The sequence below is a fragment of the Gavia stellata genome, chromosome 21 (assembly GCF_030936135.1).
Source record: "Gavia stellata isolate bGavSte3 chromosome 21, bGavSte3.hap2, whole genome shotgun sequence".
NCBI lineage: Eukaryota > Metazoa > Chordata > Aves > Gaviiformes > Gaviidae > Gavia > Gavia stellata.
Genome location: NC_082614.1, coordinates 13,727,224 through 13,742,650, shown reverse-complemented (window position 1 = coordinate 13,742,650; position 15,427 = coordinate 13,727,224). Strand labels below are relative to the sequence as shown.

The window sequence follows — 15,427 nt, the reverse complement described above, 5'->3', positions numbered from 1 at the left end:
CTGGAAGAAAGTGGAGAGCTAAAAGTCCATTGCAACCAACTGTATTGGCAGTGTAATAGGCTGAATTAAAGCATAATTTACACTGACTGATTTAACAGCTTCCTTTCAGTCTTAATAAATGTAAGGTTTGATCAAATGCCGGACAACTGAAGCAACGACCGTCTGGACAGCAACAGAACTGAAGCCCCATCACTCCCCGGTGGAGGAGGCTTTGCTGGTGCTCCTCAGCGGCAGCGACCAATGTCTGTGAGAGCAAAACAGGAAACCAGTTTTAAAAAAAAACAGCCAAGAAGGAGATTTGGAGCCTAATTTTGGCTGGAAAGGCCGGAACAAGGGGAATTGCATCAAGGAAAAACCAAGTTCTCCACCTAGCCCGTCGTCACCTGGATTTTGACCCTACTTTTCATGGTGGCCTCAGTGTTGTGCCTTGAAATGACTGCTCTCAGGAGAGGAAGAGGATTTTGTTAGGGCATTTTTGGGTCAGTTCGGGTTTATACCTCACACTTTGGCGGAATTATATATTCTGCATATCTGACACCCTTCACAAAAATTGTCCACGCTTCTTACTGATTAACGGGGTTCCTTCTCTTGTAATGGAATGACGTTTTTTAAGTAACATTTCAGTTCTGTGAGTCAAAAAAACTTCCTGATAAAGCTGCAGATATTGCCAGCTTCTTTTCAAGATGGTCTAATTGCACCTTTTTTTGTGAAAAGAGTACGCTTACATTTATCCACTCCCTACCCTTGGAGTACCAAAAGGTATGGAATGATAGTAACAAGTGACAAAATAATTAAGTATAATTCAGATCTTTGTACCTGGACTAAGAAAAATGTAGACGGGAATCACGCACGGCCTCTTCCCAAAGAAATGGCTCTGCATTTATTCGGGATGAGACCGTGGTGGGGCCAGGAGGGTCTGTGAGGGCAGCTGGTGCTGATAACCCACTCTGGGACCACGGGAGTAAAATAACAAACACACAGAGACCGGGAGCAGAAGGATTTAAAATAAGCGACCCAGAAACAAAGGCATCACCAAGTGTTTCCCTCCGTCGCATCCAGATGTAGAGGTTTTCACTAAGGCAGTTCTCGGTCCCAATTTGTGAATTTTAATTTGTTGCCAAATTATTTTAATCCTTTTAAAGTCTTTATTGCATCTAAAATGGTTTCAAATATATATTGAGTTTCAAATATGTATATAACTTCTGGTTAGCAAAAGCTGTAGTTAGGTGATACGTAGTTTGGACCTGCGGTTCAAAAACCTCGGACAACCTGTGCTGTTTAAAAATAAACAAGTTAAATTGTCTTAATTAGCTAATTATTTTAACTGACAAATTCTCAGTTAAGTGCAGTGCAATATAGGGGCTGAAATAGTCAAAATAATTAATACTTTTCCAGAAGGGGCTATTTCTGGCTGTAATTTAAGGCTGTAATCTTGGGGTTGCAGTAAGCATTTTTTCTTCTCCCTCATGGGTTTCTCTCCTTTCCTCCACAAAGCCCTGTCCCCTGCCCTAGCCCCGTACAACCGGCCACGGTAAAACACAGGAACGATTGTCTTCGGTCATTCTTAGGCTCTGCCCAAAACCAGAACTCGTTTACGTGAATGAGTGTGAATAAATCCTTCTTGAACATCTTCATCTCATTTTTAATAACAGGAAATATTTTCTCGTCTTCAAGTATTTCCTAACTTCATCAACTTCCATAGTTTTCTGTCTGGTTTTCCTGCTTAAAGAAAGCAGGAAAGTTCCACCTGTAAGTTCCACCTCTCCCACATCCCTGGATTTAGGGAGATGCAGAACCACCCGGCTGCATCAGCACGTCTCCTGCGGCCAGGGAGGAGATGCTGGGACCTGCTCACCGGCGGCTGCCGTCTTCCCAATTCATCTAATCCAGCACCAGAAATTCTGCGTTTGTATTCTCCCACGGTACGGATCTCCCTCCATCGTTTCCACGCCAGCTTGCGTGTTGGATGTGGAGCACCTCTTCCCTCCCTCCAGCTCATTTTCCTTCTCCCACCGATTTCCCAGGGAGCAGCGTTGTCTCCTCCTGCTCCGTGACCCTCACACGTGTCATGGGAAATGGAATATTCGCCTTCAGTCACGCTCACGCTTGGAATAAGTCCAAGGAGGAGGTTTTTTCCTCCCCTGCCCATACTGACTGCAGAGACAGTCCTGGGTGAAAGAGCCTTATGGTTTCACTACTCGCTGTGTTCCCTGTCACTCACCATCAAACCTGAAAGATCCTCCCCTCCTTGCAGTCAAAAATTGCACATTACCCCGGTAGCCACCGTCCCCTCACGCGCACCCGAGCACGGACACAGCCTTTAAGCCGCCTTCAATGCTACAAACGTTGAAGACGGCAGAGGAGCCCCCCCAGGGAAGACCGAGCTGGATCTCACCTCCCCAGGTTGTTTCAACGTGAGATTCCCCACCTGCCTCAAGATTTTTACCATCCAGCCTGCAGCGTTGTGCACGAAAAATGTGGTAAAAGGATGAGAATAAACAGATGTGTTTGGCTCATGGGAGTGAGACGAGAACTTTGGGTTTATACCTGAAATGTGCACAATTAAGTTCCTGTTAGGGAAGGTTATTACGGACACCCACACGGCCATAATGGCAATCCCTGCTTGCCGTGGCTGCAGAAGAAATGTAACGGGTGAGGGAATTGGTGTCAGGTTTATTCAGATTTCTCTTTTAAGACCTCTGAGGTGCATTTTCAGAGGGTTTCTCCTTTTTCTTCCAACACTGGCAAGGCTGATTTATTTGCTACCCACCGGTGCTGTAATCAGTGCTTTCCTTTCCAGCCTTCTGCTGCTGTGCACATAAAAAAACCCAACCAGAGACGAAACACTTGTTGCTCATCAGCATTTTATATTCTGCTGGATAATCCTTAACTCCAAGACACGCAGCTCCGCAGAGCTCCACGGAGGAGCCCGGCTCCGGCTCCATCCCTCGTGCTCACCGTGGGGTGCGCAGGGTGGGCCCCCGTCCCGCCAGCATCCCTCTCTCGGTCCTCCAGCTCTGCCGGCCATGCTCCCATGACCCTTCGCGCAGGAGTTTGGCAGAGTTGCTATGACGACCCCGCCGATGCAGCCGGCAGCACCCAGCCGGCACCGAGCGCAGGTTGGTGTCCGGTTGGTGTCCGCCAAGGGGTGGCTTTCAGGGTGGGGGGCAGCAGGAGAGCGTGGGCCAAACTCGAGGGTGCTTTGCAAACCGAGCGCATGGGCTTTCCCCGCCATCCGCTCCCATCGCTGCTCTGACACCCTGGTCTCGCTGGGGAGGAGCAGCAAAAGGCGTCCTGGGCATCCCGCTCGGAGACACCGCTGCAGGGACAAGGAGGGACTGGGGATGGCTCGGCTGCTCCGGAGGGTGCCAGCAATGGGACCCCGGTGCAGTGCAGTGCCGTGGGGCAGGGGTCCGTGCAAGGGGGGAGCTCACCCAGGGCGTCCTCGGGGCTGGGCGACAGTCGGGCAGGGTGCTCCTGCGCAGGCAGAGCTGGTGCGGAGGTCGCACACGGGATGCGGTGCGGCGGCAGGCAGGGAGCTGCCAGGGACAGCCAGCAGCCTGCAGCCGGTTGAATTTTCCGCCTTGCTCTTCATTAAGTTAATATGCGTGACTGAAAAAAAGTATAGTTGCAGCTAAATTGCATTGCCCTGAAGTTCTGTGAAGAGCCAGGGGAAAAAACCAAGCTTCCCGTAGGGCTGTACAAACTAAACCTGACAAAGCTCCAAAGCGAGAGCACAGACCAGTGTCTGGAGGCTCTGGGATTCTGTAAGATCCTCATCCCCAAGTGCAGCAGCGGTGGCAGAGGCGCATGGGAGCAGCAGCCTCTAGCCGCCAGCGCCGAGAGCTGCAGCCACCGCTGCGGGCTGCCGGGCATCCCATGCTCGGAGAAGCGCAGGACCTGCGCAGGAGGCTCTGCACCGCTGCCAGCCTCCCCGCGCCCTTCTAGTAGGTGCCTAAAAACATCCAGGGTGGCGAATACCGACTACATTAACACTTAACGCAAACCCGGCGTCGCTGTCGTAAACTTGGAAGGGGATTCAGCAAATAAAGGTGGCTCCCGCCAGCCTGCGTTAGCCCGGGTGCTCCGCTCAGGCTGTGCCTCGGAGGGCACGGCGAGCAGACGGCAGGGCGCTGGGGCTGCCCCCGCAGCTGGAAATCCTCCTTGGGCCTTTTAAATCCTAAGCTTTGAGCTAAATTAGTGGCCAAATGCAGTAATGGGACAGCGATGCTCCTATCTGGCGGGGGTAGCGAGGAGACCGCTCTTCACAGCCGTGAGCTGCTCGGAGGTCACGGCCGGTGTCGGGGTGGGTGCATGTAGCTGTAGCTCGGCTCTGTTGCTCCCCCAGCAAGGGGAGGACAGACGTGAGCGGGCGACGTGTGGCTCTGTGTCCTGCAAACCCGCAGCCCGTGGCAAATATTGGTGAGAGCCCCCTCGCCAGGGGCTGTGGCACCCGAAGGCGAGAGGAACTGTGGTCTATCCTGTGTTTGCATTGCAGAAAACCCGTTGTCTTCAGCGGGCTGCCACTCTGTCCTACCGCGGGACAGATCCTGCCCTCCGTGTCCTCAAATGTAGATGATCCCAGGTGGGTGGCATGGCCGGGGGACTCCAGCTGCCAAATCCTCCTCTGCCCTCACAGACAACCCTGTCCCCAAAACATCCGCTTTGAGGGTTGGCAACGCGGTGGTCTTCACCTTCCCCACTCTCCTTGAGGCTGGTGGAGGAGGCACCCGCCTTCGACAGCTGAAGGGGGAGCGACCAGCCGGGACCCCACTCTCCGGCCCCTCTCCTCCCACCGCAGCCTGGCAGGAACCCTCACCCCTGCCCGGGTCCGAGCTCACAATGCGGTACCCGGGCAGGTCCCCCGGCCCTGCCCGCGCTCCCCACAGCCCCACGGTAAGGAGCCACGTGAGACGTGCGCTACACAGCACAGCGGTGTTTTGGGGAGGAAGGCTCATCACGGACACAGAAGTACTTTTTTTAGCAATGATACCCCTCCCCAAATAACTGTTTCCCACGGCTACATGGAGAACTGAGGACGAACGCTAACTATATTTTCTTAGACGTAATTTCTAGCTTTTATTCCCTAGCAAGGACCCGAAGCGCCTTCCTTTCCCCTCGCCTCCCTAGCTCCACGCGCTCCCCCACGCCGGGCTCCCTGGCACCCACAGCACAGCAGGAACCGGAGCTCTGCTCTGCCGAGAAGGGAGAAACACAGCAAAATCCCCAGACGTGGCTCAGCCCAGCGGATCAGGACAGAAGGGGGAGCCCAGGAGACAAAATCGGAGAGCATCCCACCCCACCGGGCTCCGGCCAAGCGCTGGGTCTCGACGGCATTCATAGAAACTCACTTTTTGTTTCTACAGCCACCTCTTGGTGTTTATTTATGGTTTATAGGAGACCATTCTCACCTCCGAGTCCATGCCGGCGTTCCCGCTGTGCTGAACGGCGAGGCGTTCCACCGGCAATGCCCAGAAATCACCACCGCGCCGTACCCTCCCGTCGTCCTCTCTGTATTGATGGGCCAAACCAGCTTCTCCCGTCTCTTCCCCCACGCTGATCCTTTCCCTCCAGACCTCCTACCCCCGAACCACCCCCTCGCTGTGCCCGTCTTCCCCTGCCTGGTCTTCACGCGTAAAATCCCACGTCACTTCGGAAGCCACTTCCTTGGCAGCTTTGCTTGACTGATGAGCGTTTGTCCTGCCTTGGGCAAGTCCGCGGCCTCCTGGTAGATAGAAACGTTGTGGTTTTGACCCCCTTTAACAAGACACCTTCAGGAGTGATATTTTTAGCAGTAAAGGAGCCCGAGCTACGTTACTGCTGGACGTATGAAGTGTCCCAGCTCCTGGTGCGCCCCGGGGACACCGGCCAACTCTCTGACCCGCTCCGTCTTGTGAATGTTTTCCAACGTCCTGAGATATTTCCTAGCAAACAAGTAATTTTCGAATTTGCTCAAACGACCGCTCCCGCCTCGCGCAGAGCCAGCGGCGGAGCGGCCGGGGGAAGGAGCCCGGCAGGGTTCCGGCTGTATGGAGAAAGGGGCTGCCTTTCCCTGCGCTCCCCAAGACCTCTGGCAGGCGCAGAGACCGATGCCCACCGCAGACCTGACCTGCTGAGACTTATTTAACATTTCCTAACAGGCCAGGCTATTTTCAGACAGCGCTGGCGCGTTCTTCGGTATTTTTAGATACCTTCCCTTTGTTAGATCTCTATTTTACCCCGCCAAAGGCAGACATCAATTACCGACTCAGGTGCATATTAAAACACAGCTCACAAATAGACTGTTCTGCCCATACCTGCCTTCTCATTTCTTTCTAATTTATTGCTGACAATCCTTTGTTTTCCTCTCCAGCCACGAACAATATGCCCATTGTAAAATACCCCAGGGCTACAGAGCCTCTCTGGCATGAATGGGACAGGAAAGCACGGAAATGTGGATTAAGACACACGGTCTACGCTGTGAATGGGGATCAGTATACTGGAGAATGGCTGGACAACTTGAAACACGGTAAGATAGATCATTTGGAAGAAAAATATCGATTTAGATGCCTTTACAAACGTTCCTGGGGCAGGGAGCGGTCAGCGGTTGTGTATGCTCCTGGAAGACCATTCATTCATGTATAACTATATTTATATACATATGTAATGCAAAAATGTGCTCAAGCATATTTCTAATAGGTAACTTGAAGGGCTTTTGCATGCACTCAGGGGCAATTACCTGAAATATCTAGATTACAGATGTTTAAAAATGCTCTGCAAACACAGCGAACAGCAGGCAGCTCCCCGCACCGGGATGTGCCCGGGCTGCACAGTCCCTGGAGCTCTCTCGGCTCCCGGCTTGGCTTCAGGAATATTAATTTATCCTCGAGTGGTGGCGGGTGCTGGAGGGGAAGGAGACCCTGACCGAGCCCTGAGCAGCCGGAGCAGGACAGGCTTGTTTACAAGCGGTAAACCAAGGTTTGGAAAGATTTAAGTGCCTTCGCAAAGGCCACACAGGAAGCCCCTGATCAAGATTAACGATGCATCCGAGTCGGGAAGCTAAACTGCATCCCAGACATAAACCTGCCTCGGTGCGGGCAGCGCCGCCTCTCCTGGGACGGAGCCGGAGCCGTAGGAAGGCAGCCCCATAAACCCTTCTCCTAACAACCGCGATGGTCTCCCCGTCGTTCCTCTTGTTTCTTAAACAGGTAAAGGCACCCAGGTATGGAAACGGACCGGAGCTATTTATAGCGGGGACTGGAAGTTTGGGAAGCGGGATGGTTACGGCTCATACAGCATTCCTGACCCCATAACCAAGGAATACAAGAAGGTGTACACAGGCTGGTGGAAGAACGACAAAAAATGCGTAAGTGAGATTTCCTGTGCCCGCCGGCAGCCAGGCAGCGTTCCCCAAAACGTGGGGAGGAGTTGGGTGCACACGTGCAAAAAGATCACTTAAAATACAGATTTTTCAAATACTGAGGCTGAATTGAAGGGTTTTGGGGAAACAAATGCGTGCAACAAGAAAATGAAAACAGGAGCAAAAGCTCTGGTATTTAAGCCCTCCCTCCCTGCCCTCCCCAACCTCGCTGCTCCTGGCGTTACTCACCTCTCCACGTCAGATGCTGCGGAGCTGCACCGTGTCCCGCAGCCGGGGATAGGGAAGCAGTAGCGTGACTCCGGGCAGAAGCTGCAGGAACAAACCTTCCTCCAGCCTTGCGCTCTCTTTAAATCTTAGTCTGAACCTGCAGAAAGCCCAGGAAGCTTCAAGAATAAAAATCAATCCATCATTCATAAAAGCGCCCCGTCACCCGCCGTCTCCCAGCTGGAGACGGATCCATCCCACCCGTCCGCTGGTGACCGGGTTACAGCCCCGACCTCCCCGCAGCTGCCGCAGAGCAGCGGTCGCGGCTCGCACTCACCTGCAGCTCGGCCAAGCAAGATGAGAAGTTTCCTATCCTGTGTCTTAACCCTCCCCAGCCATCCCTTCCATTCCTCTCGTCCGGGAAGCGGTCGGAGGAACCTGTGCTATAAGCACTGCAGGAAAATGTACCTTCTTCTGGGAGTTCTGCAGCACGATAGACAAATAACGTGGGTTCTTCTGGAAATTAAGCCTGTCACATAAATCACTGCTTTTTCTAAAGGGAACATGACAAGGAAGTCATCTGGTAAAAATGACTGCAGTCTTAAGCGCAAAATCCTTGTCGGAACGTTTGCTGATCTGCCAATGGAAACCTTGTGTTCGCCTTTGTGTCTGCTCTTAAATTAAATTAATAGCCTGTTACGCTTCTAATTGGTGTGCAGCTCTACAGCTCCGGTCTCTACGAGGGAGCTTCCCCTCCCGTTCTTTGAGGATATATTTTGCATAATTGAGCTTTGGTGAAAGATTTATAACGCCATCCACATATCACTAGGGTTGTTTTTCTCTTCTACAAAAGCCTCCCCTTTACGTCCATGCAGTTTAATAAAATTAATGCTCAGAAAAATCAGTTATTTCCAGAACTGATTTTATTTTTTGTTCAGGGATAACTTAACGCTTTATGCCTATAGGGAAACTCATTAGTAATATGTAAATATTTCTTACTGGTATCGCTCCCTGGTATAGGGGCTACCTCTGGATTTCTCTTCATGGCAAAAAAACAGGTAAGAAACCCCTCCTGGGGTGCCCGCCTTGCGCACACCCAGCGCTCTTAACTCAGAAGTTCACCAAGCAAACCTGCCGGCGGCATCAAGCCCAGGGAGGGAAAGCGATGACTGCTCAACGTCGGAGCTCGCCTGCCCCGCCGGGGAGACGCCTGCCGCCCCGGGAGCCTGGCCCGGCGCCCGGCTGAGGGAGGCACGCGTGGCATCGCTGCCGGGCTCACCGCAGGTAGCCTTCAGGGCTGCCTTCAGTTTCTGGCGAAGGAGGAAGGAAGCAAGGCGAGGGGCTGCTCAGGGCAGCACCTCTTCGGGGGTACGGACCGGAGGAGAAGGCAAAACGGTTTCTGTGGTTAGCATCGCTTAGAGACCTTTGGTCTGCCCAGGGGCAAGGGACGGAGTTGCCCAGCCTGGGACACAGTGGGCCGTAGGAAACATCGTCAGGGTTGAAAGGCGTAAAATCCCCGCGTTGAGAGACAGGGCTTTTTTATGCTGCCTATCCCCAGGCGGCTTTATATTCTAGTAAAACCCGCTTTTAGCTAAATATTAGCAGCAATCGTGCCAATAATAACACACTGAGATACAAACCTGAGGTTTTGTCGTGGGAATAAAATCATCTGCCCAAAAAAAATCCCCTACCATCACCTCCCGTTTCCTCCAACACAAGAATGGCCACCGAGCTGGGCGCCAGCAGCCGTGTGTGAGAGCAGTGAGCGGAGGAGTGGGGTATGGAGAAAGTAATATCCCCAAATAGAACACTGACCCCTTTCAATACAGAAGCTCCTAACCGGCCGTCTCTGTGCTGCCCTCCAGGGCTACGGGGCCACGTTTTACCCCGGCGAAGAGTGCTACGAGGGCGAGTGGAGCGGCGGGCTGCGGAGCGGCTGGGGACGGATGTACTACCGGGACGGATCCATCTACGAGGGGCAGTGGCTGGCGGACCGGCCCGGCGGAGAGGGGATGCTGCGGCTGCGTAAGTACCGGCCACCCTCACCCAATGTGTCTGCCAGCCCCCTTCAAGGTATTCGGTGTCGCGCGGCTCTCCGGATGCCTCTGCCGTCCAGATTTCTGGATGCTACATCGCGTTTCCCGCTGCAGCCTTGCGTCAGGGTTGCGGCTGCTCCCCTGTGTCATCCCTCCCCTCCTGGTTTGGGGCTGGAGGCAGCACCGGCTGCGCAAGGGCCGGCGTTGCGCTGCTCAAGCCTACCCGCATGAAAGCTTATTTTTGCTGTGATTTACATTTAAATGAGTGGGATGGTTAGGGTTAGAGATAATATACTGTTGGGTCAGAGAAGAGCAAATCTCTCTTTTCAAGCCAGGCACTTTGCCAGACATACTTTCTAACTGCTGCATACCAAAGAGGAGTCCAGTTTCCAGCACAGGAAAAAAAAAAAGAGAGAAGTTTTCTTTCTGAGTTCCCTCCATCCCCTCTCTGACTTCCGACACTGGCTCACGTTGAGTGAACACAGGGATTTCATTAGTACACAATCCCTTCCCAGAAATAACACCGAGCACATCACGGATTGGGAATGTTGGGGGCAATCTCAGCATAAAAATAGAAATTTGGAAAATTTTTTTCCCTTATTTTGCTTGGAGTTTAACACATTTTTCCCCGAAGCCAAGAATCCCAGTCCTTTGCAGTACAAGGCACTGCGTTCCAGGAACATCTGAAGAAATATTATCTCCATATTATTATTCATCTATTCTATTTTTTTTGCTTGAAAGTCATCTCAAGGCTAGTAATTAGCTAAGCAAAGCAGGTGGGAGGTACAAGCACGACCTTCAGTGCACGTCACATGCACGACTGCCCTCTCCCTGATGACTGTGAAGTCACTTTGGACCGATGGCTCATCCAGATGAAATCAGCACCTGCTTCCAGGGGTAACTCCTTCCACTGATCTGCTTCATTCCCGTCCAAGTCCCCCTTGGCATTATAAACTGACGACCCCTCGGGTCTGAGCTGCGGCTGATAACGCAGTTTCAGAGCCCGGTTGCCTCCAGCGTAGCCGGCAACCGATTGCGAGCTGGATTCCTTTTGGTTAAAATTAGCCAGAGCAATTATTTCATCCCCACAAGCTGAATGTATTCAGCTCAGCCGCTGGAAGCATGCCCATGTGCCGGCAGCTTTGCGATGGTGAAAGAAAAGGAGTTCTTCAGCGCAGGTCACGATGAGCTGCAGCTCAGGATTAAATTGCTTGTAGTGGCGGCGTGCCCGGCAAGGGTGGACCTGGCTGGGAGCACCGCGAGCGTTTGCCGCCTCTGCTGCAGCCCGTTGCCGGACGGCTTTTAAACCAGAGCATTGCATGTCCGCAGAGGAGATCTCGGCTGTGAGCGACGCAGCCTCTGAGATGCTCTGGGAGGAGAGCGGATGGGAGCAGCCGGGCGCCGCGGTGCAGCCGGAGCGGTGGATGGCCCCTCCATCACAGCCGGGGCTGTGATTTCGATGGTTTCTGAGTTGCCGGTGGCTGGAGAGCAGAAGCCGAGCTGCTCCCACCGGCGGGCAGGGCAGGTCGGTGTTGCGGATAAGCACGCCGCCAGATGCAAGCTGAAGATGACCACCGCCACGGCTCCGACCTGTAAACCAGACCCTGCCTGAAGAGCCCGGCAGCCACGCTCCCCAGCAGCATTTTTGGTTTTTCCCTCTTGCCTTCCGGCGTTCTGCCCATCCCCAGCTCCCTCTGCGGCACCGTGCTGGGTGCCCTGGTATTTCGTCCACCTCTTGCCACGAAGAATGGCAGAGTTTAGCTGAGACCCAAAGATATTTCCACTAAGTAACTTGGTTGGAAACCCCATGGGTTTTGGCTTAGGAACACTATATCTGGGAAAAGGGGACAGCAGAGGACCCTCCTAATGAGAGCAGGGTGGCCTGGATGTGTCCCAGCCCCAACGTCACTGTGGGTATGACGCCCCTTCTCAACCGGCGTCCCTGGACGAGGCTGCTCTCTTCCCCTCGCAGCTCTGCTTTCTCTCTTGACGGATGGATGAATTCCTGCAGAGCAGCACAGAGCCCAAAAAAACCTCTCTCAACTTGCAGAAAAACGCCAAGAGATGCAGTACAGCTGGAAAAACAGTCTGTTGCCGATTGCCTGAGCCATTCAGACACTCACAGCAATTCTTGCTCTGTAATTCATTGAGGAAAAACATAACTACAAGCATCGTTTGAAATCAAGATTATTTTGACTGGACAACGATCAGACAGTGCTGCTGTTCCTTGCCCAGACGAGCAAACCTCTTCAGGCCAGAGATGCTGCGTGATTTGTTGCAGTGACAAATCCGGAACTTGAGTCCTATAATTTTTCATGCTGTGAAGAGTGACTCAGCGACTACTCTTACCCTGAGCTCACTCGCTCCGCATATCAGCAAAAAACGAGTATGACCGGGAGCAGAACAAAGCAGGCAAATGCGCTTCTTGTTCCAAGTGGGCGAGCGTGGGCTTCTTCTGCAGCCTTTTGTCCTCTGCGGCGCAGCAAGCGGAGCACCGCGAAAACAGACGGACACACCGTGCCGCAGCCCCCTTGAAATTACTAAGAGGAGCCAAACAGTTGACTACTACTTCTGTCGGTTTGCTGTGTTGATTGGTTTTGTTTGTAGCCCCTTAATGAAACAGTGCAAATTTCATGGTCTGTTCATGTATTTAATTGCAGCAAATGAAAATCGGTACGAAGGAGGTTGGAAGGATGGAAAGAAGCATGGCCCAGGGAAATTTTTCTACTTGGATAAGGGACAGTTGTTTGAAGGTATCTGGGCAGCAGATATACCAAAATGTGGAATTCTGATTGACTTTGGCAGAGACGAAGCTCCTGCCCCTACTCAGTATCCAATCCCAAAGGTAATTGCTTGGAAATTTCGGTTTTGCTAGTGATGTTTGCATTCATCAGCGCTCGGGGCAGCTCTCCAGGTAGCATTTCACTCTCCAAGTGATTACCCCCATGGGGTTCCCAGCTCACGGGGTGTGTGCTCAGAGTCTTTTGGCCAGCAGCGTCCTAAACAGCCCCGTAAGGACAAACAGCCCCTCCAGCCACCGCTGGAGCCTCCTAATCGCCTCCATCTGAAAAAAAATGCAGTTCTCATGCACCAAAACTGCTTAGAGACCTGAAGCAGCACAAAGGAAACCGGGACAATAGAGGCAGAGACAATAGCGGGATTTGCGTCAAAACCAAATGATTTCGCCAAGCCAAACCGCTAAAGCTGACTGGACCTTACCGCAACCTGAGCAGCTGCAGCGCTAGCATCAGCTAGTTCCTTCACCCGGGCACCCCGAGGCAGGGGCTCGTCCGTGTCCAGCAGCCCCGTGGGCAGAGGGGCGCGTGTAGCTTCCCCAAGGCGGGCAGATGGGTGTCTGAGAGCTGACGTGCTCTGCTCCCCTTTTCCCTTAAGAGTGACACAGGCTGTGGAGGAAGAGCCAGTCCCTGTCCCACTCCCAAAGACTCGGTGAGATGCACGATGGGGCACGCGGACACCCCAGGCCATCAGCCTGGCAGCTGCCGGGTCCTCGCACAACTCTTTGGTGCGGGAGCCGGAGGACGGGAGCGCCTGTGCCCCGCTCCGTGCCCTCGGAGGGGACAGGGCATGGGGGTCACTAGGGAACAGACGTGGCTCCAAGTGACACAGCCGGACAAAAGAGTCTCGGCTTGAATCCCCATGGTCTGCGTGTTGCACACGCGAAACACAAAGGCACCGCATTTCCAAGGGACGGTTACTGCAGGGTACGGGTGGGGAAGCTCCTCTTTGCTTAGAGCCGAGCAGAACCACACTGGATAACCACAGCACGCTGCTTTACTCCAGTAACACAGGGAATAGCACGGCCCCGTGGCAGGTAAAGCTCCCTACCTTCCTCCTCTGCTCCAGGGACAAGGTTGTTGCAAGTGATATTGGGCGCGTGCAGCCTGCTGAAGCTCACAGCTGTTCCATCATTGCTTCCCTTATTTTTTCAAATCTGGTTTCGATAGCAAGGGCCCTTTGAGCGCAGGCATTTTTGACAAGCAGTTAATCCTGTAAGTACTAGGCACACCCACGGCAGCGTAGAATAATAAACACCAAACACTCACCCAGGGAAAACAATCTCGATTTTGAAAAAAAAGAGTGAAAGGAGCAGTACTTCTGTAGCTAAAAATATTTACCTTACAAGGGTTGTCAAAGGTCAGCCGAGAACGACCTCTTCCAACAACCCAGCCCGGGGAGGAATGGCCATTTCGCTAAGGCAGGATGTTCAAGCCGGGCTGTTAGTTAACTCCCTGAAGACCGAGTTATGACCCAGTTTCCTTCTGCTCTATGAGTAAAAAGAAAGCATCAACTTTCACTGCTGTTATTGCGCTTTCCATCTAGAGAGATTTATTGATCTCAGAGTACGAAGGAAGTAACAGACAAAAGGAGAAAAATTGACTTCAGATTTTCATAAACCTTTTGTCAAATTACTGTCGCAGCAGCTGTTAGAGAAAAGTAGACATAAGGCGAATGTTAGAAACTGCCAAAACGAGAGATGGACTAAATGGTCAGCTTTCACCTGGCAAGAGGCCAACGGTGAGGATCTGAGCTTCTGCATGGGAGAAGCATCACTGTGCATCTTCATTAGCAGGTAAAAGGAACAAACAGTGGGGCTGCACAGGACAGAAAAGGGCTGAAAACTAGAGAGCGATTGTCATAAGCTTTGCAAGAATCCAGTAGGTAGATGATGGGGTTGCATCAAGGCAGAATTTGAATGTAACTGCAAAGACAGGGAAAGGCACAACACAGTGGACTTGGGATATTTGCGGTTGTAATTCTTGAAGGCAAGGCTTCAGAAAGCATAACAAAATAAATGAGAAAAAGACTGGATGTCTTCTGCCGGGGAGACCACCACACACACACAGACAAACCCCCAGGAAAGCACCAGGACACAAAGCAGGTCAGAGCGGGATGACAAGATCCTGGCAGGGCTTTGGCGCTTCCCTCTCAGGAACCTGCATCCAGCTGCGTGCAGGTTACGTGGCTCCAGACCCCTGCTTTCACATGACCTCTTGATGCTCACTTGGGTGACAGCAATTACTCGCCTTTTAAAACTATAGGTGAGACCCAACAGGCTACAAATCAAAGCCAGTTTTGTTCAAGAATGCGTTTTGTTAAAGGAGAATCACTGCACTCCATGCAGAGCTATTTCAAGATGAAGTGATGTTCAACATGCTAATAAAATTAGGAAAGCGTAGCAATGTTTCTAAAACAGTAATGGAAAGGCTGTAATATAAACTGAAGTCCTGATGCATGGGAGATTCTCCCTTAATGCTTGAATAATCAAGATCTATAAAACCTTAAGCTTGTTCAATTACACTGCATAACTGGTTTGTATTCTTTCTATTTAGATTGAACTAGCTGATCCAGATGGTGTTTTAGCAGAGGCCCAGGCAATGTTTGATGACAGCCAAAATTAATAACTGGATGCTGAAGAAAAAAAAAAAAGATGCAAGATAAGACACGATCCTGGATTACTTATTGAGTCTCAAATCCACGCTGTGGTGTATTGTGTCATGGTCTGCCACACTTTTCCCTCAAGGCTGCTCATGTATGCTTCACTCTGCAGGTGGCTTTGCTCAGAAGCCTCCTCCCACCCTCCATTATTTTGGAAAAGAAAGAAAAAAAAAGAAAAACCACAAGCTGCAAAGTGCTGGAAGACAGGCAGAGTGACCCTTTGCCCAGCTCCTCTGGCTTATTCCTCCTGTAAAGAAAGCACACTCCTCTTGGTTTCAAGGTCTTTCACATTGCCTTAGAGACGAAGGGTTTCTATTATGTGCTATAAAAGCAAAGCCCTAGCAAAGTAGAGTCGAATAATTGTGCCCTC

At 52.0% G+C, this 15,427-nt stretch overlaps 1 protein-coding gene across 1 annotated transcript; it reads left to right on the top strand.

The window, feature by feature from the left end:
* The first annotated feature begins 6,360 nt into the window (after positions 1–6,360).
* Positions 6,361–15,020, top strand: MORN3 (MORN repeat containing 3). The gene is made up of 5 exons (XM_059827861.1): positions 6,361–6,508; positions 7,188–7,345; positions 9,430–9,589; positions 12,261–12,445; positions 14,952–15,020. Exons 1-5 carry the CDS (start codon positions 6,364–6,366, stop codon positions 15,018–15,020), a joined length of 717 nt encoding a protein of 238 aa, XP_059683844.1. The 5' UTR covers positions 6,361–6,363.
* The last annotated feature ends 407 nt before the right edge of the window (positions 15,021–15,427 follow it).

Excerpts from the sequence above, each read along its gene's own strand:
- MORN3 (XM_059827861.1), top strand. The coding sequence starts at position 6,364 with ATGCCCATTGTAAAATACCCCAGGGCTACAGAGCCTCTCTGGCATGAA. Across the intron at positions 9,590-12,260 it reads AGAGGGGATGCTGCGGCTGC|CAAATGAAAATCGGTACGAA; the intron begins GTAAGTACCGGC and ends ATTTAATTGCAG. Across the intron at positions 12,446-14,951 it reads CTCAGTATCCAATCCCAAAG|ATTGAACTAGCTGATCCAGA; the intron begins GTAATTGCTTGG and ends CTTTCTATTTAG.